This window comes from Scomber japonicus, chromosome 7 (assembly GCF_027409825.1).
Source record: "Scomber japonicus isolate fScoJap1 chromosome 7, fScoJap1.pri, whole genome shotgun sequence".
NCBI classification, from domain to species: domain Eukaryota; kingdom Metazoa; phylum Chordata; class Actinopteri; order Scombriformes; family Scombridae; genus Scomber; species Scomber japonicus.
Window position 1 is genome coordinate 9,115,097 of NC_070584.1, and position 26,276 is coordinate 9,141,372.

Below are 26,276 nucleotides of genomic sequence, written 5' to 3' on the forward strand. Positions count from 1 at the left end.
TACAGATGATATCAATTAGTTGTTGAATCAAGAAGATGAACAAACGGCTTTAAGAGAGTGGCTTTAGACTACATTTGACATTTTCTGCATTGGGTTGAATTGCGCCTTAACCGCCTGTGGCTTTTATAGAAATGCGGAGAATCCCTCTAATTCACTGCGGCTTGATAGCACTCACATGTTGACTCTCAATAAGCTCCTTTGTACATGTAGCATAAAAGACACAATGAGTAGAAGTTCTGACTACACTGAGAAGTGGTTTAACACTCACAGCAATGTTTGCACTGGTGTGGCTGCTGGATGAAAACTCTCATTTTCTTTCTGAGGAGGTGAAAAAGTGAAGATTACCTGTTTGAGTCTTCATCCTGAAGAGAGACAGGAGGCTTGTCGCTGAGCCTCTGGGGGGAAAACTGTGGCGATGGAGAGCGCTGCCCCTCCATGGTCACCGGCCCTGAAGGTCTGTAGGAGAAAGCCGGGGGAGAGGAGGCAGGCTGAGGATTGGATGTTGACAGCTGATGCACTGCCCCTTGTCCTTTGTCCACTAGTCCTTTGCTGTGCTCAGAGTCTCCCTTTGGAGAGTGGGAGGGGACGAAGGCGGTGTTAGGATCACTGTTGGGAGAGCGGTGGGTGAAGATTTCACTCTGGGAACTGGCGAAGGACTCTAGGGAGTCTGGGCATCTGGGTGGGGAAGGCTTCTCCAGCACAGGGGGCTTCCTCCTCGATCCAGACGGCGGCTCGGTGTGGTTGTGGTCCTCAGGCTGAGGCGGGGCAGACTCTGGGACACTGTGAGAGATAGATGTGGGTCTGTGGTTCACGGTGGCTGGAGCAGCTCTATGTCTGCAGTCAGAGTTGGTTCCTGTCATGGGCGGAGGGGGTGGCGCTGAGTAACGCTCAAACTCCACAGGCTTTTCTCTCACTTTACAGTCAGCGGGCCCTCTGTCAGAGAACCTGAGGAACACAATAGAAAGCTTTTAATTACACGATGAGGCAGTGCGGACTATCATCTGCAGCTCAATCAAATAATACACTGTGGCAGAGGCCTTGTTCATCTCTCCAGCAGCCACTATGATTACGACTGTGCCAGCATGACAAGACACATGTCTCTCTTTCTCTCTCTCTCTCTCTCTCTCTCTCCCTCCCTCTTGTGCAAGGCTCCTCCCTGGTAACTGTTCAGCTGGCAGTCTGAAGAAGCATATTTCAGTTCCCACAAGTCTGCATAGAGGAATAAATAATCCTCCAGTGCAAGTCCGAAGCAAGACCGAATCATTTTTTCCTGCCTGATTCCTGCATTTACAGTTTTAACTCTTTGTAGGTAAAGTCAGACATTACTGGAAGCCTGATGGTGAACTAAAGGAGTTAAAAACAATGTTGTGCCTCCTTAAGCATTAATTTAACCTTACGACACAGTGGCATGCTGTCATTAACTGAACCACCTAGACTGTTAATGGTAAAGGCATGCAGACCTGCTTCAGCCTGGTTTCATGCACACAGATTACATTTCCATGCATGCGAGTGCCCTGAAACAAATTAAATTAGGAGCACTCTGAGAACATTAAGGCAAAATTGTATTGATCCTGTAGTCACAAGATACAGCGTGGTGGCTCGTGGACAGACAGACGCCATCATTCAAACCTCTCAAGTCTTACAAGCTGCGACAAGTTCATGTTCCTACTCACCCTGAGTGAAGCTTTAACCCTGTCGTCTCCATAGAGCAGAAGTAAAAGTGAGCGAGTGCCGTCTGTCTGCTGCTTTCTCTGTGACACATGCCACCTGTTGGGATCTCTTTACGCCTGTATCAGTAACAATATCTGGGTGGTGCATGTCTCACTAAGCTCATCTCCCACGCTTTTCAATAACAATAACATCCGCTACGCTGTTGTTGTAAGAGTGTCATATGGTGGGGCTCATACAATAAGATTGCTCAAGACAAGATACTCTACACCCGTGTATGAGTCTCACCTGTGGAAAGTTAGATAGTGCAAAAAGCATCCTGAATAACTGGTTGCAAATCCATGAAGTCATCTTGACCATGTCACTGTTACAGACTCCATGAGTCACAAAAAACTGGAGTAACAGGGAATCATGTTTTTGGAATTTTCAAAATGCTGGCAGTAGGAAATAATTCCTCACAATGTATAGATCAGATAATACCTTCATTACAAAGTGAATCACTCCCCATTACAAGGGGAACTACAGGAATTAAGTGTTACACTTTCATAAAGGTTAGTGGACTCACAAGAGATGGAATTAAAAAAGAATGGACGTTGAAGTTGAAGCAGCAGAGGCCGAGATATCCCGATTTTAAGTCTATAATTTGGGTCAAGCTCCAAAAAAAATACATCTCCTGTAATGCAAATTTTATGTCTCACGCCTGGGCCGAAATATTCATGAAGTGAGTAAACTGAACTTCATATGTAACAGGGGTGGATTGCCCCTTTAATACAAACTGTGCTTTTGCCCCTTTTGGTGGATTGCCCCTTTTGGTGGATTGCCCCTTTAATACAAACTGTGCTTTTGGATGCAGTTGGCTGAACGGTGGAAAAATGATGAATTTACATACATAAGAGAGGTGGACTGGCACAACAGGCAACTCAAGAATCTAACATTAAACAATTATATTTCACTGTTTTCATGAGACAGGAGTTAATGAATGATCATTAACAGATCACATGAAAACATGAACACTTCACCCGGCCCACAAAACAAACAGTTACTAAGGAGGCAGGTTTGATCCACTGTGACCAAACAAAGCCACACTAATAATAACTACAAAAATACATGTTCTCATAAAAGTTATGATAGTAAGTTAGTCTGCCTTTAGCTGGTTAGACACACTACCTTGCATCTAATTGTTTGCAAAAAAACAAGAGTCTGTAGACATGCTAGCAGCTCTGTGAGGTTGTTTCTAGGCACAACAGTGCTTTGAGCAAAATGCTAATGTCAGCATGCTAGCATGCTCATAATGACAATGGTAGCAAGCTAATGTTTGGCCGGTATAATGATGGAAAAGTCTTAAATTTTACATATACAAACAAACAAATACTTTAATGGAGGAGAAATTTTGACCTGTTGGTGATCATTTGTTTGTACACACCTTTCTGGCATTTCATCCAATAGTTTCTTTTTTGTTTGTTTGTTTTCTTTTGTTTTCACTTTGTGTTACATTATGTATGAAAAGTGCAATACAAATAAAGTTTGATTGATTGAAGTTTGATTGATAGTGGCAGAGATATATCAACCCTGACTAAAGTGGTGGACTTGTCAACCTACATTACCATAAAATTCCTATTGTGCAAAGGAACAGATCTTATTGACGATATTTTCATGCCTTCAGGCTGGCCCTCTGAACCGGGCTCCCCATTACACTCTGGTAGCGGGCTGAAGAAACACTTCCTCACTGTCACAGACATAGTCAGATGCCTCGCCTACAGAAGTAAGCCTCCACTAAACGACACAAAGCGCAGCCAGAGAGAAGGCTTATGTTGTCACAGCTGCGCCAAGGCAGTGCCACTGGTATGCCTTGACAGATAATAAAGACTTCACTGTTCTTCTACAAACTTACTGCCCTCCACGACTGATCGAGATCATGAGCAGAAACACACTAAGATATTACACTAAACATGTTGACAGATAAATGAAGACGAGAGCAAGAGCAAAATTATTAATAATAAAAGGTCAAATACAATAGTCTTCGTTGTAATACTAGCATTTAGTTTCAGTTGATGACACATAACATTACCAGTTTACTACACCAGTGATTACTCAAGATGACTCAAAAAACAATCCCCTAACCAACTGCAACACTGCCTCATTAAAACTTTATTGTGTTACTCAAAAAAGGTTATAATGCCACTTTATTGTGGACACAAAGAGTTTCCCACTGCAACAGATGTGCTTACAAGTTACACCAAATGAGATTTACTCACTCTGTGGCTGTGTTGAGTGGTTCAGCAAGTTTACTCTCCGCCTGGGAATATTCTGTCTCAGACGTTACTGCAGGAACTGGAATCTTCTGTAAATAAAATAGAACAAACACATCCTCCGTTATGCAAGAACATCTACAAATGTACAGAAAAGAGGCTTCTAACTCATTCAAGGGGCTAAAACTCTTGTTTTTTGTTAATAACTCTACAACCTATGTTGCAGCTTCCTGGTTTTCAAGAAAATCAGTGGGTAGTTGCCCCTGTCCTTCTTAAGCTGAGGGTGTGTCATCATGAACAAACATGGATTAATATTTGACTTGGCTTTTTCCTTTGTTCGTTTCACTTCATCCAGTGTGCTTGTCTTAACAAGATGTAAAGCCACCTTGAGGGTTTGACACAATTACAAACGGTAAGTGACTAAAATTAAGTCACAATGAGACACCTCATCTCACTTGTCCACTAAAATGTCAGATTAAGTGGGAAAGTTTCAAATGTGAAAGGGTAACGTGCAAATCAGTTTCGATCATGATAAATCAGACTTTGTCCCTCACCTGCCCGTAGATGTCAGCTGAAGGAGAGGATTGGGATCTCTCATGGAAACAGGTGGCTTTGGTTCTCTCCTCTGGTCCTGGATCCAGGATGTTATCAGCTGACCGGTACCGTCCTGACGCTTTTGTCTCTGGAGGTTTCTTCTGTATATTCCACCTCGCCTCATACTCAGCAAAGGTGCCAAGTCTCTGCTGGTCCAGAACATACTGTTTCTGTGCAGAGTATGGGACTCCCTGGAGCTCCTCAGAGTACTCTCTGCTCCTGATCCCTTTCAGCGTGTGTTCTGTTTCACTGTTGGAGGCGAGACCTCGGCCCTTGGCCTCAGCTGTGTTCTCGGTATAGCTGTGAGGGGGCATGTGATTGGGGAATGTTGGTTTCCCGTCTTTAAAGAGCTTTTGTTGCTCAAGTGAGAGGCTTGTATTTTCTTTGCGAGGGAGATCTTCTTTTACCCCGACTTCATGGATTTTGTCTGGTTCAGAGAAGGACCTAACCTTCTTTTCTGCTTGAAAACGCTTTCGGCCACCAATGCGAGTTACTTGACCGCCCACAGGCCCTGATTTACTCATTACAGACTCTGACACAGTTGGTAGAGGGGTGATATCTTTGCGGGCAAGAGCTGAGGAAGGGTAGTTAGGTAAGGCCTCAGCCACAGGGTGCTCCAGCAACACAGGCTCCAGGTCTTTCCTCCTGAAAGAAGTAGCCTTGAGCACCCTCGCTTGTGCCTCCTTCAGATTATCCTTGTAGGTGTTGGTGAAGGGACTATCTGCAGAGGTCGGGATGGTGCTTTCAGTCGACTTCCAGGCATCCCTATCTTCTTCAGTCTCACCCTCAGTACCGGGGAGGGTAGCAGCACTTTTACTTTTCTGCAGATTGGCTCTTCTCATCTGGATTTCGCTCCTTAATGTCGTGGCAAAACGTTCACTACGTCTCAACTGCTTGCTTTCCAGGGACTCGTTGGAGTTTGAGCCTCTTGAGTTTTCATCTTGACCTGCAGCATCCAAGGATAGAGAGTGGAGCATGGGGGTTGCCTGGGGGCAGATCTTGCTGCTCCCTTGGCCGTGGTGTCTGATGTCTTGGGGTACTTCTCTGTGTTGCAGTGGCAGAGACCTCCGTTGTTCAGACTGTCTGCTGGGGGGATAACTCATGTACTGAGTTTCTGCAGTTTGTGAGTTGTGTCCTCTCTGGTTTCCTCCATCATCAGGACTGGCTTTAGATACAGAGGTTTCTATTACAGTAGTAACTTGGTGCTTGCTGTATCCATTACTGTCTCTACTATGCGAGGAGTGTTGCTGCTGTTGATGTTGGGGCAGATTATACTTGGCTTTGGTGACTGTCTGTGAGTTCCGCTCATTTCCAGTCTGTGCCAGGTCTATGCCTGTGGCACTTTTCCTGTCCTCTGGTTTTCCTGATGTCTGGGGGTTTGGCTGAGTGGGCTGGCATGTAGTGACACAGTAGTATCGGCTATGCCCACTGCTGCTGTCAGTGCTTTGATCAGTAGCAGCGGTAGCTAGGGAGGTGCTTAAGTTCCTTCTCTGGTTCTGACCAAAGTGTTGTGCAGAACCGTTAGTAGGCAGTTCCTGCATGCTACAAGCATAGCCACCTATGTTCTGTGGCTTTGGTACGGATGTAGCCCAGGGTTGTGGATAAAAAGTGCTTTTGTCACTATGGTGTCTTTGATGGTAGGGCTGGCCTTGCCGAACGTCACAGCTGGACAGGGAGTACTGCTTGTTTGAGTTGACCTGGTTGTGGTTGGATTTATCAGATGAAGTGTAAAAACTTTCATTTTTCGGGGATAGGTTGTGGCTGCGGCAATTTTCATTGGAAACCTTAGAGGGGATGTTTGAATTAGGTCCTTCAGGGTGAGCTATAATGAGCCCTCTTTCATGTACCTTGGTTGCAGCAAAACTGTCACTGCGCGCAGGTGGGAGAGGAGGGGGAGGAGATGGGGACGTGGTCTTCTTTTTTTCAGGAACATGCCAAACAGGTCCACAGCTGGTCCTACTTGAAGTGGAATGGCGGGAACCGGCCTGGTCATCAGTCTGTGGACCCTCGCAGCCTCCTGGCATCTGAAAGTAGGTGAGTCTATCATCCTGTTTGACTCCCTCAATCAAACTCTGGCTGTTTCTGCCGTTGTGCTTTCCTCCTGCGTCCCACTGATTGACTTTATAGAGCATGTTCTCTGTTGAGGCAGCGTTGCTCTTTGAGAGGGTGTAGTCTGGTGTGCCAGAGCTGGTGGAGAAGGAGCTGTAGGCAGAGTCTCGCTTCCCCCCTCCAAGGTGCTCCATACTGTTGTTGGACTTGGCAGGTGACAGCTGACCGGCAGGGTATGGGTGTGATACATGTTCTAGGCTGTCCATGCTGCCAAGAGAGCTGAACTGGTCAGACACTCGGCGCAGGTTTGTTTGCTCCCAGCCAGAGGAGAGATCAGTTGAAGATGAGCTGGAGGTTGAAGCCAAGGGACAAAGTGTGAAAATACAAACAAAAACCCGTTTTTCTTAAGCAAAAGGTAGACTGCTGTTTTAAAGATCGCTGTGGTTTATCAAGTTATGAATTATGGGCTCTCATTCTGCTGAGTTTCATGAATCCACTTCTTGCAATTTATGATTCTATTTTTATAAACGAGCCAATGTTGAGAAGGTGTTGCCATCTCATTATTCTTCAGCTCACAAGAAAACAAGACTTTGGATTTTTAGGGAAAGGATTATGTTGTAGAATGACAACTCAAGAACATTTCAATTTAAAGCCCCTGTGAGCATAATAATAAGAAACTGTTCATTAAAAGAGCTTGATATCTAACACTGAAAGCCAAGAAGAGAACTTTAAGATCCCGGAGTTACCTTGCATCATATTTGGTGTGCCAGACTGGTGTGGGTGGAGACTGTGTTTTGGCAGTCTCTGATTGGCTTTCGTTGAACTTGGTAGAGTGCCAGGAGTGAGGCCTGCTTATGGGTTCATTCCGCCTGCAGAGAGGGCAAAAGACACACAGTGGATTAGAGACCAACCCCTTATGGAAAACATCATGTGTTTCCACATATGAATCTCTGCAACTGAGAGTTGGTGCTTGTTCGTCAATCTACTGCACGTCCATCAAGACAGTGATGCGACATATCAAATAAAAACTTTTAAAAACTTAATTTGCTTCTCTTCTTCATCACAAAGGTACAGTTGTTAATTATGCATACGAACATACCCTTTAAAGCGGTTCTTTCTGTAATGCATGTCAGGAAACGGTAGAGATACAACATATCACCATAAAATGAACACAATTTAAATTCCTTATCAATACAAACATAAAACTTGGATATACATGTCATGGACAGACATTGTGTTGCATGCTGTACACATGAAAGAGATCTCATTTATCTAATGAAGTGAACCACATGACACTCTGAACAGGCATGCTGAAGGCAGGTAATAAACCACAGGAGAAGGATAGTGAGAGTAATGAATGATATCGTCACTTGACAAATGATTAATGTGACTATGGGCACAGCAGGGAAGGGAGGAAAGGAAAGATAGGGGATAGACACTACTGATTACGATGAAGCCACAGAACCGTACCTCATGGAACTTCGCAAAATCTTCGTAAGAAAGCTTCTGGCCACATGCACGTCATTCTCTGAGGGCATTTTCTGAGCTACAATATCCACCATTTTCATATTCCTAGGCAGCAGGGGGAGGAACAAACACACTAAGAGCTCACCCACAATACACTGGACTCAGTTGATAACAGACAAACACCACCAACTGTTACATTTAGACTTAGTCTGTGCCGACTTTTGAAAGGTTGTGCTTCACTACGACATTGCAGAAAAGTGAGTGCGTTGGTTGCAAGAGGTCACTAGAACAAAGGTTTCCTAAATTTCCAATCCAGCTAAGTTACAACAGACTGCTTCTAATTCACTAGACAGTAATGTGTAGTCTACAGGACTGTAAATGGCTGTTGATGAATGGTGTTATAGCTCCCTCTCCTGGACAAACTACTACATGCTCATGCTGTCACATAGTTTTGAGTTTCATGTAGTAATATGAAAACTCCCCATATGATGGACCTGCATCACAGCTGATGACACCAATGAAACACACACAGTTTTACTTGTCTCTCATCAGGCTCATTATTTGAACAGGACATTGCTGAGGTGAGCTGGTTGCGCTCAGACTTTGCCATATGGTCCCAAGGGGAACACAAGCTCAGCATGGGGCGGGGGGGCTTAGAGAATAGAGAATCTCTTACACAATCAGATCAGCCACCTCACCCCTCAATCCAAGCTGTCGTCTGCCTACCAGACAGCAATTCGATCCTCAATGAGATGAGGTCCAAACCTGTCAACGTTTGACAGGAACAAGGGACTTTTGGTAGTACTCTGTAGTTACAGCTGAAGACATATTCATTATGTAGTTTTGTGTGTATGATTTTAAAATGATTACAAAGGAGGAAAACAAGTGGTAATTTCACTGCTTGTATGAAACATGCCACCAAACTAATTCAAGGCCAGTGTTTAGAATGAGTTTATATAATGATTTTTATGCATCAGCTTCCAAACTCTTTTAGCTGCAGGTAACTAGATTTACTGAGAGGGGACCGTGAAACATTGGTGTTAAAATGGTCAAGAATTTTAGACAAAGCTTTCACTCTCATTGGACTCAGGACGGCCCTACAAAGTCCGGAGGTCAAGAGGTCCTACCCCCTCAGTCACCTTGTCTAAAGGCTTTCAATGATCTGATGACAAGAGGTCCAAACAACAGCTTCCTTCAGATCGAGACTTATCCCTAAAAACTAACTGCTGGGTGAAATGAGTGACTCTTATATTTAAACTCATTTTATAGATTTTTATAGTTTTTAGATGGAGGGATTTGGTTAATCTCAATAAAGTGGGACACTTCTAGGAAAAAATGAATTGTGGATTAGAGTTAAGGCCTATTTAGAGGACAAAGAAAAGCCAACATGAAGCTCAGTCTTCCTTGTCTCCTCAGAGTCCATGTTTCTGGGGCACTAGGAGCTAGCCACACATGGCGCCTGCTATTGGTATGCAAATGAAGCTGGTTTTATTAGGCCTATCGTCAGGGCTACAGCTGGGCCGGCACAGATATGCTCGGAAAGTGAATCAGTTGGCTGGAATGGGGGCGGGGGAGAGACTGTTTTCAGGGTGATCGGTTTGGAGCCCCATCTCACTTGTGTCCGGTACCAAAGAGTCCACATTCAAAAATAAACAGCTCACATATGCATACTAAAACCAAACAGAGAACATGTTACACTTCCAGACAAACTCATCACCTATTGTGGTTAATGATATCTTACAGCTGTAGTGCTGAGAAGAACATTCACAGATAATTTGGCTTTAACTATTAACCCTTTTCTCTCAAAAATTAATTTGCATTTGGTTTTGAAAAGCTAAGTCTATCTGATCATGGCTTAACCTAAATGATGCATGACCTCATGCTGAATGATGAGACAAAAACAATAAAAGCAATAACAGAGTATTAGGGTCATAAAACCCGAGCACCGGAAACCCCAATATGTTAAATACAAAAAGCTGCAGGTACAACGGCCTTCAAAAACACAAAAAGTAAATAAAACAAAGTTAATTTCGACTCACCAAACATCTGGATGAAGGAATTCAAAATGGACACAAAGCAGAATATGTGAAATCCGAAAGACCTACACAATAATATCAGACTGGAGCTCAGTTTGGACAACAGAGTGAGACCAATTGTACCCGTGTGCTGGTCAGGCACCACATTCCACAGACACTTCAGAGACAGGCCAAAATAAAGAGACGTGCACAGATCTGAGCATCATCGCTTCACTCCGCCACTCATCCACCACCTGCTAAAACACACCGACTCACAAACACAGAATTCAACCCACAATGAGCATGACGAAAACTAACTTCTCCTGGCAGAATTAGTTGGTGGGGAGATTTCCTTCAGGATTACTGGGGTTTTACCCCTGAAAGGGGGGTGGATGAGTGTACAGAGAAGGAGGAGGGCCATTGTCACAGCCAGTCCCCTTGGAGTATTCTCGTACCTTGCCTCGTCTTATTGGCTCTAAGGGGCTAATATGCTAATGATGGGATGAAATGCCGGACTCTTCTCTTCCCATCTCCCCTGTTGTGAGGCAGACATGCATTTCTCCCATTACTATGGCAACAGGTTGATCTCTAGGGTGCGAGGGCACCCTGTTTCCTGAAAGCCTTGGGTAATGAGCAATGCAACAATGCCCCAGTAAGGGAAGTAAATAACATATGACAGATAGCACTCAGTATTGAAAAGTACTGACTCCTGAACATTTTGTTATGATTCTGTTATTAGATTTTAGTTTGAGTTAGTTCTGCTTGTTAATCTGCTTTACATGCATGAACTTAAAGAACTGGTAAATATTTAACATTTATACTGTTTATATTTACATTAGTTTCACTGAGGTTAAAATGCCACACTAACATTTTTTAATTTAAGATCCGTCACTCATTTGTAATATTTAGAGTATATTTAAAGGTTGGATTTAAAGGATTATGGCACAGTGGCACCATACTTAATTACACTATTTCTGATTCATAGACAGTATATTATAGGTCATTCATTCACTGCTTTCTAATTGTAGTGTTATTTTATTGAGCAAAAATTATTGATGTGTAGTCATTTTGCTATGCATAATGCTGATGTGTACTAAGATGGATCCATTTATTGATTGATTTAATTTTTACAAGGACAATGCACTTTAATAACTATTACTGAAAATCTAAATATTTGCCAGCTAATTTTCACTCCTTTGGTACGATGCATTGAAAATAATACATTTTTAAAATAGAATTCACAGGCTATATCTCCCTATAGCAGATTAGTATTGTTTATTTGATAACTATTACATAACATGTATATAAAAATATCTCTAAATAATCTCTCTTTCAAACCCGCTTTAAAGATGTTCTTTTGTTATCAACAAAGCTGAAGATTTTAGGGTACAGGCTGGTTGTTCTGTCCAAATCCTTGGCTAACTTCTTAATAAAAACAGTTTTTGATACTGTCCTCTTCTGGACTAAAATGCTCTCATACAACTAATTATATTTAATAGGATCTGTTTCTGTATAGGAAATTATTTACAATGCAAGTGCAGTTTGAAACAAGTACTCCAATGTAAATAAATGCAAGTCCTTTCTAATAAAAAATAATCTCACAATTATCCAAACTGTTCTTTTTGGGGTTTTTATTTTATTTGCGAAACTGACTGAGCATTTCCTTTCAACAGGAGGATAGTACAGATAGTTATAGCTGTCTTAACGTTGGATAATGACCATCTTACATGGCGTCACAGAGGAAAAATACACTTTCTTGAGTGACCAACAAGTGTTTCTTATTAAAACGTGCTCTGGCACACCAGCGAGAGGTCTGGTGACAGGCAAGCAGATTAGCAAAGAATGGTTGCAACCTAAAGCTGATAGGACGGCAATAAAATCCACAGTAATCTATTGTGAGGGAAGCAATCAAGCATACAATTCAAATGAGGGTTTTCATTGCGAGGTTCAGCAAATGCATGATTTTCTGTTTTGTGTTGAGGTTTTTTAATCTAATAACACTCATAACACATGAATCTTAAATGTGACCTGGGTGATTCCTCTAGTAAAACTCATAAAAGTGACAACAATATGTTTTTGAAACAAAGAATTGAGTATTAACTTGTATAACATTTCCAGAAGATAAAATTAGGGATAACTGTGATAACAACCTGTCTGTCAAGTAAGTTCCCTTCACAAAACATGCCAATAACACATGATAAAGTACAGCATCACATCCAGTATAACTGTACAGAAACATACGGATGGCTGTATGCACCCAAACCTGGACTTGCAGGTGAGCGGGTGGATTCAGTCGGTGCCTGAGGGTTTGACAAAGGCCTTCTTCAGCAGACCCTACAATCAAACCAGTCATGTTTCGGGTGAGAGAGGTGAACCGTGAGCAGCATGTAATGACCAGCACATTCCTGGGATGAGTGGCATACCAGCTGTCAAGTCACTGGGAGCCTGCTCTGACCCACAGAAACACCTGGAAAACCTTTGTCTGAGGCTGAGGCTCTGAAAACCATCACTATAACAAAGTCCGTTGTTACAGCTCGAGATGTACGGGTCAGAATGCAGGTATTAAATTAACCAACAACCTGTTTATAACTTAAATCAAGCAGCTTGGCTTCTCTGTTAACTGACGCAGCTGAAGAGTAGAAGACAACATTAAGTAAATGAAGCAACGACAGACAGTGTAGGGATTAACTGTACTCACTCACAATGACTTACTGTGGACTGCAATGACTCATCTATAAAAGTGTCATGTATAACATAACATTGGAAGTAAATATGTGCAGAGATGTCAAGGTGTGAGAAATTACTGCTAATGTTTATGCAATTACACAATCTGATTGTATTTCCCCAAGTCTTGTGAGGACTCAATATTTCACATGTTGGACAAGATAAGAGACAGACTTTGTAAAAAAACATCATTAAAAACATTTAGTGACAATGTTAAGACTACTTCGAACTACACACATACACAAAGTCTGGCCCAAAAGGCAAAATGTCACTGTACAGTTCAAAATAATGACAAAGCAAAAACCTGAAGCTCCTAGAAATGCTGAATGTTTGAATGTCTTCCAGATTCACATACATACCTCATCAAATGTTTATCAAGAACTCATATTTCTTCATGTCATGCACCAAAAAGAAAGAAGCAAAGCAAAGTATTTTTCTTGGATTGGATTGTATGGTTTAAAAAAATAACTAAAACCTTCTTCCTGTTAAACTAGTGACATCTCTGACTGTCAACTCACCTTGGTGGCGGAACAAACCAAAAAGAATCCGAGGGGTGCAGTAGTTAAGAACGGGCTACACTGAAAATCTCTAAACTATGATTTCCTCTGCTGAGACCCAAACAATTTTAAGAAATCTACTTACGATGAGAATTCAGTGCTCGGCATTCCAAACATACTACACGGGCTTATTTAGAAAAACAAAGACCGGTGGATGTAAGCCACTACACTGCAACCCCCTACCGAACGCTTACACTCTAAGTTAGGCCAATAAGCTTTTCCGGGTATAATTGGATTGTGCACCAAACCTCTGTACAGGCCTAACTCATCCAAAATAGACACAAACACGTATAGGGATGTTGGAAACGTCTTCTTAATCAGCATATTTGATGCCAAGAACACTGACTGACGAAACAGAGGGCAGCTGATACACTAGACAACTTCTTCTTCAAGTGTAAAAAAACAGCAGATTTAACGTCTGTGGTACTTCTGTAACAATGCCAGAAGGGGGAAACCAAATGCCACAATAAACTTCAAGCTTCATGTTGTAAAGTTTAATGATTCTCCATGCAACCGGATGGATGTACAGCAAACTGATTAAAGGCAAAGAAAGGCAGGCCAGACTGTTGGGGTCCTTATGGAGAGTAAAAACTACATTCAGTGAACATCTTGTGGAAAAAGCTGCTTTGAAAACAAGGCTTGTCCATATAACAGTGAAATGTTCTCTTTCAAAGTGAACTTTCAATATGCTACATTTAAACCAAATTACAGTGTTTGGATTTTACAGTTCACAAACCGTAACAATGCCGATCTGGAGTACATACAGTACAAATGCGATGTGTTGGTGTGGCACAATTATAGTGTTTGAGTATATGCAGTAGTTAGTGTTGGCAAGCTTTAAACAAATTCTGAATGAAACGTGCAATTAGGCTGTACGGTAGCTCACACCCTGATTTTGTTTGTGAAATAAGTCGAAAGAATGTAAAAGCAAAATTTTAGATATCCAGTGCAGAACGGTTCTGTTGGGGCATGTGCGAAGACGACGAAACACTTTCCCACAGATAACCTCACCTGTGTGTCCCTCTGTGTGACAAGCAACTCCCCCTTTCCAGTCACACCCCTCTGTCAAATGACGTTATGCCAACAATCTCACATTAGTCACTGCATGCAAAAAAAACATGACTCGTTAAAACCAAGCTCCTCCTTTCTGCAGTGTGTTCAGAGGCCACACCTGTACACAGGAGCAGGTTCTGACAGCTTCCTGATCCTCTATCGACTATCCAGCATTATCCCTGAGATAAAAAAGAAATGTGCAGGCTCACACCTACATGCCTGGGCACAGATGAAGCTACATACAAACATGAAGGGTAGACATGTGGGTAGATGTGGAATGCTAAACTGTGATACACTTGCAAACCTCAGTGCTCGTTATCTTCGCAACGTGCACACAGCATTGTGGATCAAAACAACACAAAGTGGGACTGGAGTTGAAGCTTTGAGGTTCTGTAATGAACAACTATCATCCGTCTATATTCTAAATCAGACGCAGACTTGTTATTGTGGCCTCGGAAAATGACTGACTGGAGATGCTATTTGAGACATTGAGAACAAAGTGAATTCTTTAACATGAACACGAGGAGTAGGAAGGAACTGAGACTCCCACGGGATCCAAAGCCTGTCTAAAACACAATATGAACAATAAGACTTGTCCTTGTAAGGAAACATCTTTTTTCCATTTACAATCACAATAAGCACACTGAAAAGACAATAACCAGATCCTTCAGTTAGGCCTCCTGCTCTTCTGTAGTTTAATCTGCCCGGTATTAACTCTGTGTTAACACACACCTTGTTTCAAGTGGGAAAACAAGTGTTGCAACCACATGAAAAGAGACACTTCTCCAGGCAACTAAGAAGCCATGATACATGATTTACTAATATCTGTACTTTTTGTGGGTTATTTTTCAGTTGATTTGCTTCTTATTTCTCTTTTGACATCCATCATGTAATCAGACATGAAAAACTTGCAGCAGCATATTTGATTAACTGGTAACTCAGAAGAAGCTGAGCGAGTTTTTGAGTGTTTGCCTCTCTTTTGTCTTCCTTCCAGTTGACGTTATCTAGTGTGTCGTAGCAGCTAGCAGAGCAGTATCACATCTGTGGTGGCAAAAACTTTTACATTTCAAAAGAATGCAGCTGAGGTTTCATTAATTCATGCCCACTTCTGAACAAACCAATAAAAAGCGAAGATTTAATATCTCTCTTGTAACCGTACCACACCCTTGGAAAGACGTCATATTATGTGGCTAAAAACGCTAACTGCTGAGAGAAAGTAAATTCTCATTACTTGGTTCAAAGCCACTAAAAACGAAGTATTTTCTAGAACATTAAGATGTTGTGTATAAATGAACAACAATCTGATTCAAAGACAGGAAAATAACATATTCTGAAGTTTCAAGAATTTTACATTGAAAAACGCTAATCTGCTTAATCTGGACCATGTGGTTGCGGTTGTTTGATCGATAGTGTCCGGCAACATGAGCAAACAACCACACAACAGTCATCAGATTGTGATTCAAGTGCTTGCTGAATCACGATTGGTGCGCAGTGGTGCATGACATCACATTTTTCCAATGTGGGTCCTCACAGAAACACAAATACTGAAATCTCTCATGTGAAACAAACAAAATCATTCTAACTTCGCAGGAAAATTGAGTGTTTATCTTGGACCCCATCGCTCTCATAGTAACTGATTGATAAAATATGATTTCAGAGCTTTTATGTCTGTAAAAGTAAACTATACACAAGTTTATGAGTTTGAATTACATTTCATCTAATATTGTTACAGACAGTAGTGCCTCCTTGTATTTAGATCCTGTAACAGACATGTCTATTGAGAATAAAAGACAATGAGTGAGACTCCATGCCACGTCCTTTTGGAAAGATAAATGGTGAAAGGACTTCCTTGTACGGTAGGATTTGTTCAGGGATTACGTTATGATATGATACAATACAGAAAGAAAGGCAAAGAGAGACAATGAGTCCGGTGTTTCACACACAGCAAGGCCATTTGTAGGAAGGCCTCCAGGACTCAGTTCACAAATGATTCATCAGTTAAACAAGATATGAATACCAAACAATACAACAGAGTCAATAAGTCACAAGGATTAGCTAAGGACAAAAAGAGTGAATGTAAGCACTTCCAATGGGTTTACTGTTCATCAACAGCGTGTTCTTTGGTCATTAACAAACAGTGACATGTGTGGTGTGAGCAGAGAGAACAATGCAAACTAGACATGTCTTATCACAAAGGCAGTCACACCAACTGACGAGGTGGTTTTCTGAGCGGATTAAAAAAAAAATCTCAGTGTCAAATCACGACATTTGCATCATAACTTCCCTTTGCTTAATGTTCCCACACATGCCTGGGTGGGTTCTATAATTGGGTGAATGATGTCACCCACAACGTTTCTTCTTTCCTTCAACTTCATCATCCTAAAACAACTATATGACAAAGCATGAACTCCTGCTGACTGCAACCCAGAACAACCTGGCAAAACAGGACCATCCAGCTACCGAGAACTTCCCCGTGATAGCTACAAATCCCAGAAAGTGTCAGCTAGTCTGCAGACAAACAGCTGCAAGGGCTAGGATCCTCTACCTCCACTCCTCCTCCGTCACCTTGGTTTGTTGGAGAGGTTACCATGGTGACTTGTTAGGGTAAGGGAGGGGGAGGTGCACCTGTGACAGCAGCAGATGAAGGAGGAGAGGGAGGGGACAGTGAATTAGTTAGGTACCTTTTCACCACCAGACTGAGGGTCTTGTGGGAGCCTTTCACTAGGCAGATTGCCTCCTGTCTGTAGCCACTCAGGGGAATCTCGTTGATGTTGACAAGCTCGTCTCCCACCTGGAGACTCACAGCTGCCGCCTTGCTGCCCTCCTCGACCTGGAGAATAAACAGAGCAGATGGAAAACAGAGAGTTAAATACACCATTTTACAGAGAGCAAGTGACATATATTGGTACTAGTTCTTGTTTTATCTCGACACTTCCTCCATACAACCTGTTTCCATCACTATAATATATCAGGCCTCTGCATACAACTTAGGTAGAGCTACAGAAGAATAAACTTAGGAAATAACATGCTAGATGACCAGTAGCTAACATGAGCTCACTTTTTTGTGTTTTGCATAGAGTTCATACTTAAAAGCTTCCGTTTGATCCAAACAAATTTGGCCTGTTGACACTGTAGAAACTTTTCACTTAATAGCTTTGCCAAGTCCAAACACACCAGCACTGATTTCTGTATAAAATTAACAAGAAAGGAGGATGACATACTTGTGTGCGCCCTGTGGGGCAGGTGTGTGAATTCAATAGAAACGAGATTACATCACTGGGTCCCTCCACAGTGTTGTGAAAGGGAATAAATAACCTCATATAACCTTACCTTGGCGCTACTTAGTGCTTCTCAGCACTTAACCAGTTGCTTACATTACTTGTAGCAATGTAGCATGACGGAGTACAACGATAATAAGGTGAGGTGAGGACAGGGGGAGGACATTTGTCTTTGTTTGACAACCTTAAAAGTTAGTTGGCTCCCCAACACATTTTTAAAAAGATGAGTAAAAAAGAGAGAGAACACGAACAATGAATAAAAAGAGCAAGGTACTAAGACAAAGTTGACTTTGTTTCAACATTGTTATATTACAATTATTAATCTTACAAAAGACAAACAGATACCTCATAGCTACACATCTTGCAAACAGCAGTATAAAAAAGAAAAATAGTTTTTCAAAATGAGTGTCTTTCACTTGTTTCCAGAAACAAATATGCCAAGATCTTTGCAATATGAGATGGTGTTGCAGTCTTCATTCCGGGGAAACACTACCAATTTTGTCCACAGGGGTCACTAAAATCAAAGCAAAATGAAAGTTCCTTGTACTAACTTTAACAAACAACATTTTAGTCGATAAAATGTCACGTAATTGTGAAAAATGACCATCACAACAGTCAAAGGTGGTGTCTCTGAATTGTTTTTGAGAAGTTGGAGCAAGAGAATATCTGGCATTTTTTAAACTAATCGATCAATGAACAAATCATTTCAATTTTCAAAATAAAAGATTGTAGATTAGGGATGAGATTCTTGTTTTATATCTATACACGTGAGTAAAAAGCTTAAATGTAATAATTTCTTGTGTTTATTGAAGAGATGACGAAATAAAAAATTTACACATTTCATCTACATGAAAGAAATGATGTTTTAATTACTTAACGAAATGCTCATCATCATAAACCTATTCAACAGATAATCTTTACAGCAGATATTTTAATATGTCAAAGCACAGCTGCAGTTATTAACATTAATGATGGCTGAACCCTGTTTACATTTTGCAAACTTATGAGTGTGTATGAGTGATAGATTCTAGATTTCGACAGCCTAATATGAAAAAAAAGGAACTGTATAGTGTAATTATATGGCAGTAAACTTAGCGAAACCAAAGGGCACGTCTAAAAGAAAAATGCTTAAGACGTGCGAAAAATGCACCATAAAGCCAAGATTCGCTTGTTGACGTTCCTCGCAGATTTTATAGGGTAACAGTGACAAAAGAAACACAGTGTTTATCAAAGTTAACAGCAGGTAGGCCAGTTTCTAAAGACAGGGCTCAAAGGCTATAAAAATACTTCAAAAAGCTGCTGTCCAAGCCAGTGGCATGATGTGAAAACAAACTGTACTGTTTGTCTGAGGGCAGACACCTGAAATAACACATCTGTCAAAGGGAGGTACAGTGAACTGCGTACAGTGGACTGATGTCAGCAACAGCTAGTGTTGGCGTATCTCTGGAGACGACCCGCCAACTAAAGTGTCGACTCACGATATAAGATATTAAACTGACAGAACGACAGCTTCGAGCGAAGGTCCCTGAAGTGTCAGGTATACCGTACGTAAAAGGTCAATGCTGTCCTCGCACTGCTGAAGATAGTCAGACACGAGAGGTGCAAGATAGCCCGGCTCACTGTGGAAAGAAAAGCAGTGAGAATGTGCTTGGCAGTTGGCACATTAACACACAAAAGCCAAGCACTGCAGCTGATAATCAGTTCTCCACTCAAACCTGTGAGAGGGGGCTGCATGACTCAACCACAGAGGTATGTGTACATTTACAGACCATTACGTCTTATATGGCCTTTATCCTCAGCAGAAAACCAGAGCCCAGATAGCACTAATCATACCCTCTTTTCATTTTTCTATAATACCGATTTTAAGGCAAGGTTAAGGCAGGGCAGACTGAGGATTTTTATGATAGCTGGCTAGATTCCTGAGATCATCCAGATATGGTAGTGTATTTTTTAAGAGAGACTGAATCACTCACAGATACTTAGTGTAGGTTACAATGTCTAAAATGGACACAAAACACCCCAGTTATACTGGAAATGAGAAACCATTCTTACCAGTTAACAGCAGGATGAATAGGAGCATGAAATGAACTTCACATTTAGGTTAACTGACTATCATTCACATTGGTAAACTAGTGATTGTGGCTTTTGCTAGATTAAAAAGGTAGGATTGTAGATAGAGATGTCAGAGGTAGCAAACTGTATTAAAGGGTCAGTCTGGAGCTTTTGTATATGTACATATATATTTCTTTCATTGTCAATAATTCCCATGAAAAGACCAAAGCCAACACTGTGTTACACTGTCTCTCAGTACTTTCTCACTTTCCTACCCTAACTGGGGTCTCTGAGCCAAGCCTGTTTCGTAATGAAGAAGTAAATCGCTTTTTTTTTTTTTTTTTTTTTTTTTTTTTAATGAGTCATAAATACATACTTTAATTTCTAAGAAAAAGGCTCTGTAATTTCCCAAAACAGCAGGCCGCTGTAGTGTTTAGCAAACACTACTCAAACAGAAACAAATAGTTCATTTACTAGGGACTATTTTCAGTTGCGGATGAATTCACATTTGATGCTCCTGTGAGTATTTACGGCAGCAGGACTAACTCATGGGGTTTGTTGACAAAAAAGAAAAATATACACTGTGTTCATGTGTAAACTGTAAACCTCGGTTTGACTCTGAGAGATGGGATAATTTCTATTAAGTTTCACTGTTTAAAAAACTCTTCTCTGCTACATTTTTGGAATGGTTGCAAAGCTGGAGGGTACATAGCTGACCTTTAATGATATTTAAAAGCTTTTTACTTGAGGTATTTGTGACGTAACAGCAGAATATAATTGATTATACAGTGTTTGGGACCATATTGGTCTGCTGTGCAAATTCTTAGTTGTAGTAGAGACTAAGCAGGCAGGAACGGTGAACTGCAGCTACAACTAAAGAATCAGAGGAAGTCGTCAGTTATTCAGCGGAACCCGGCGGAGGATAAAACTGAGGGCAAAACTAGGTTTCAGCACATTTATGTAGATCTGATGAGATAACTAATTGTGTTGCATATACAGTGCATACAAGAATTATGTCTTCAACATCAATAACAACAACATGCTGAGACATCTGTTGGAGGGCCCACGGCTACACAGCTGCCTGGCTTTTATTCAGAGAAATTTAACAGGAAATATGCCTCCACAGTAAAAAAAGAAAAGAAAACAAAAAGAATGTAAATTATATCAACAAATAGAGTGTAATGGCAGCATTAAGTAAAACAAAATGGTTATGTAAAAACAACGTTTGCACAACATCAAGACAGGAGCTTCTTACTGCTTTTCCAAACATTTTTCACCATGGCAGCCCAATCAGCATGAGCCATACCGTGTCCTTTGTTTACCATCTTCCTCTAGGCCGTAATCAGTCAAGCTACAGCCATCCTGGATGCCTGAGTATCCTCAAAAATAGCCCTATGTCTCTCCATGGGACATGAAGGGAAGGATGTGGTGGTGATGGGGGTAAGGAATGTGTCTTTTCTGCTGACAGATGTGTGGTGCAGTGTGCTGACAGGGCACTGAACTCAGACCTCATGTATGGTTTTAGGGGCTGCCTTCACACACATCATTGAGAGTGTTTCATTCCACTTTGACAAGCCACCAGCAACCACATAAACAAATTCACCCAAAGTTGACCTTTAGCTCCGCTTGTAGCTTTTTGAGCTTTTAGTTAAAGAGGCATCTGTCTCTGTACGACAGGCAGATGTTTTAAGCATCTGTCTTTCTGCAAAGTTCTTGCAGTAAATTACAACATTTGGTTGTAGTAAACCACGTTAGCCTGGACGCTGAGTTCCTTCGAGGAATCTATGGAATTTAAGCAGAATTAAATAATTAAATTGTATTTTAATTCACAAGACGGACATCAATGCCTTTGTCTATGATGGGAAGAATATTTTTAAATGCAGAATGATTAAGATGAATATATGAACTACATTTTTATATGTGTTATATGTTTTGGCTCCTTGTCCTTTGTTTTCCCCAAAAGTCAAAGAGCTGCTTTCCTATTTTATTTGGAATAACAGGAAGCCAAGATTTAGCCTCTCTTATGTATTTACCTTACGATGAGGGAGGGTTAGAACAACCAAATTTACAGTGGTACATCTGGGCTGCCCGGTTGAGGGCTGAAATGTTTTGGTTTTCTAGAGAGGTTGATCTGCCCTGCTTACAAACTGAATTGTTGTCCTTGAGGGGTTTGGTGCTGAGTAGCTTTTTAGAAATGAAAAAACATAGTTAATCCTTCTGTGAAAAACACTTTTGTTGTCTGGCATCAAGTAGATAAATATCTGGGTGACTCCCCGGTTGTTTATCTTGTTTAATCACCAATTTGGGGCAATGAACACCCGGCTCAAAATGACATGGGATTTAAAACATGGTTATGGGGATAATTAAAATACTGAATTTTTATGAGGACAACGATCTGATGAGCTGAAAGCAAGTACAATGTGCCACAGAAACATTACTTCAAGTATTTACAACTTAGATGTTTTATTCTAGCACACGGAAAGAATTCAGAGCAACAGCCTCCAATGTCCACACTGGAGATATTTTCCCCAAAAAAAGGTTTCAGCAACGGGTGTGTTACTCAAAAATATAATATAATGGTGAAAGGGAGAGTTCCGTGAAACACTACATCTGTTAAAGTACCTCTTCTCCAATACTTCTAAGTCCTAAACTGTGTTTACTGAGAATTTATACAATTGTTCTCTATTTAATTGAGAAAGCAAATGGTTGAGTCATGTCCGTATCCATGTTGGAGAATGTTAGTTGTCCCTCTTTTCACCACTGTTTAAAAAAAACTTCAAGTTTGGGTCATACAAACTCCTTTGTATAGTTAGGAAGCATGCCTCTAAGTTTTACAATGTCTGGGAGATGTTTTTGGAATTTCTTAAAAATGGGGACATTGAAAAGGCATTAAAGTGCAAAGTGATGGTGAAAATCACTCATCTGTTGTGAGGAATGTGTGCTGTACACTGTTCTATGTTCCTCACAGTACTGTTATTTTTATCTTTTATTCATTTGGTCTATTTACTACCATTTTCTTTTCACTGTCAATGTTTGTCCTTCTTACCTTGATTATTAACAGTGTATTTGTTTTTAAGTGATATTTTTTATTATTATTTTATATACTGCCATATGTTCAATTTGGGTGTTGTAAATGTATGATCATATTATTATATGAAATCAATAATTATTGGTGTGTTGAGAGGGCCCCCGCCAATTCAGACTGTAGAAAAGCCATGATAATCAATCCAGTAGTTGTTGTGATATTTCAGACATTTATTGTCCACAGAGGATGAATCCTACAGATCTTTTCCTCTAGTTTCGCCAGTAGGCTGATATTTGTGAAATGTCTCACCAACTTTTGGATCAATTGCTCTGGAATTTGGTGCAGACATTCATCCATCCCATCAAGACAAATCAGAATATATTTGGTCATCCTTTTTCTTTCTAACTAGCGCCATTATCAGGTCAACATGAACATGTCAATTTGTGTTTAGCACTAATTAGTCAAAATGAACATGCTAGCACTATTATGGTGAACAAAGGAAAAATGATACCTGCTAAACATCAGCATTGTCATTGTGTGCAAATTAGCATGCTAAACTTAGCATTTGGTTCAAAGCACCAGATAGAAAGTTCCAATCACAAACCCTATGAATATCAAATAGTCTGTTAAACACTTGAGTATGGCACAATTTACATTGTACTTGGTGTTTGTGGTGAGGTTTAGTTACCTTGAGCTGGGAACCAAACCACAGTACTTCACTGATATTGACTGAAATGTGTCTGTGGAACCAAAAGCTGGCTTTATTTTTTTTCCACCATCAAAACTTTTCCCCACAGAAGGCAAAGGTGGAAGCAATGAAAATGACCATCAAACAAAGTGAATTACCAAAACGAGCCTGAGCGCAGTTTAAATCTAATAGGTTTTGGCATAACAAGGCACAACGGCCTAACGCTAACTTAACACTTATGACTGTTTACAATAGCATTTCCATCAAAGAGCACACTCTGAACCAGTCCTCCTTCTGAACTCAATCAATAATCCTTTCAGCATTCCATATTCCTACATCCAAAATCCTGACTCCCACAAATAGAAAACTATTCCAATATTGAAGTCTTTTTCCTGCCATGAGCCATAATCCTTTTCTCTACAAATCATCTGTGTTCCAGTGGTTGTGCAATTGTGGGACAGTCAAATCGAGCCCACAAAGATGTCGCACACAGGACTCAATCATTAGTAAAACCCGTTTACCTGTGGGGGTTTTATCGCAGCGTGTAAGAACAGAGACATTTTTGTCTATCTGGCACTCGTGTTTTAAGAGCCAAATATTTTCCTCCATATAAAATGGGATCCTGGCAGAGGAAACATATGTATGAGGTACATGCCCAGCTGTGTTGTGTAAAACAGGATTATTTAAGTTTATTGAGACTAAGGACTTTAAGTCCACGAAGACCTTGAGCATAACCTGAGCTATGAGTGGAATGTTAAGAATTTTAATTAGATCCAGGATATTTTTTAACCAATACTCTTACCCTCTCATCAAACTGTGGGCCCTCTCTTTTCTATCATCTTTTAATTTTATCAATCTGTAAAAATGCATATGCAGCCAGCAAGGTTTTTACATGTAGCTATACTCCTCAGGTTACTGTGTAAAATACAGATATCCCTGCCAAGACCAACAGTGTGCTCACAAAGAAACAGAGAGTCATTTAATATTAGAACAAGATGTAAAAAAGGGGGTTGCATATACCCATTTGAGGTGAGATGTGTAGTCTGACTAACAGCACAGTGGACTGAAGCTGAAATATGTTACAGAAAGCTGTGAAGAACTTGAACGCCACAATTCACATGGTCACCGCTGTGTTACATACATGCAGTACACGGTGAGACGGGGAACAGATTTGAACAATATTAACTAGTGTGACTTGTTCATGTTACAGTGGATATGCAAATAGTTTGTAGCTCCTGACTCACTGCGGTTTACACAGATATTCCAGGATACAATGTGTCACTTTGAACAGCCTTCATGGGTGAAAGTGCCCTCCAAAGAAATAGAACATACAGAACAAACAGAATCAGGCAGTACATGTTTTACTAAGTTGCTGTATGACCACATATTTATGACTTCAGTCATGTATGCCATCATTAGAAAGACAAATGTTGGGAGTATGAGGCCTTAAGATTCTTCTCGTCTGTGGACATACTGTGGGCATTTTGACTGCTTACACAATTGATTACTTGCATCTTTATCTAGTTAATAGAAATAACTCAACAACATACCTTTGAAAATTAGTGGCTATACTCGGTGAGCTGCTCCGAAAAAGAGCACAAATCACTAATCCTGACTTAATTTATCTCATCATGCCATTCCAACGGGCTTCGGGCTGTCACGGATAATTCACTACATTTAGAAAATCAAACAAAGCTCCAACATTCCTCCCCTGCTCCTGGTACCACACGCTACCCCTCCGAACTGAAATTTAACCCGGCACGAATTTGTGAGAAAGCAAAATGTCCCAGGTGGGAATCTAATAACACACATCGTGGCGTGAGTGGCAGCAAACTAAACTCTGGAGCATTTTGAATCAGCTTGTCAAACCTGTGTTAAGGTTAGTCCATGACCAATTTACTTTATGAGATTACTGAAAATGTCTTCAAGTACCAGGGAGACTCTGGTGAGACTATAAAATAATATTTAAAGGGTAGTGAATAAGCAGATGAAAAGTCAAGAGTGAGAGTGGTTCAAAAAGGTCAGAAATGAACGTCTCACCATCAGATGCACACGGGTCCACTTTTGTTGGTCCTTGGAGTAAAGATGTAGCGTTCAGTGACAAAACATTAACAAAAAAAAAAAAAAAAAAATGCTGCCAATATCAAACCTGAGAGCAGCAGTCCAGCTGGGCAATGATCCACCACACACTATTCAGCAATGTGACCTCACCATTTAATCTTATAGCTTAAAGACTTAAATGGTCAGAAATTCTCGTCATTAGAATCACATGCTTTCTAAAACCTACCGTAATGGGGTGAAGGTGGTCGTGACTGTATTACTCTAAACCCATATGGTGCCTGTGTTCCTGAGTTTCAGAGTTTCACCCCCCTCTGAGCTGGACTTTGGACCCTTTTTTAAGTCAATACAGAAATGACGAACAAAAATCAAGCAGGGGCACAGCTCCTGACAAACAGGTGCTGGTATTTTACCATGTCATTAACTAGCAAGGTCTTTTGTGGTTAATCATTACACAGTCAACAGAGAAGTGAGGTTAACAGTGTGATTTCAGAGCTGATTGGGCTGCACTGTGATTAGATGCACTCCCTCTTATTTGCAGTATATGCCTTATTGTGGTTTATATCACCCATTTAACAAGGTCATTAAACAGGCTATAGTGCAAGTTTTGTTGGATGTCAATTTTTGGAGAAACTCCACTCTGATTTTACTACTCGCTTAGCCAAATGTGTAACAATACTCAGTCCAACATTGGGCCAAACAAACATGCTTTGACTACATAGATCACACTTTAATTAGAGACCGTTAACACTCTCCATACCCAGATGTTTGTATGATTTTCAAAAATGAAGAACTGCAC

General features: G+C 40.8%; 1 protein-coding gene across 1 annotated transcript in view; it reads right to left on the minus strand.

Moving 5' to 3' along the window:
* Positions 1-25,744, minus strand: part of shroom2a (shroom family member 2a) — a 30,542-nt gene extending 4,798 nt beyond the window's left edge. Inside the window, exons 1-6 of the mRNA XM_053322575.1 lie at positions 25,460-25,744; positions 17,058-17,206; positions 7,307-7,429; positions 4,472-6,908; positions 3,924-4,009; positions 346-945 (exon numbers count right to left, since the gene is read on the minus strand). Coding sequence (XP_053178550.1) covers positions 346-945; positions 3,924-4,009; positions 4,472-6,908; positions 7,307-7,429; positions 17,058-17,206; positions 25,460-25,462 — 3,398 coding nt within the window. The 5' untranslated portion in view covers positions 25,463-25,744. The remainder of the gene's footprint in view (positions 1-345; positions 946-3,923; positions 4,010-4,471; positions 6,909-7,306; positions 7,430-17,057; positions 17,207-25,459) is intronic.
* Positions 25,745-26,276: the final 532 nt, after the last annotated feature.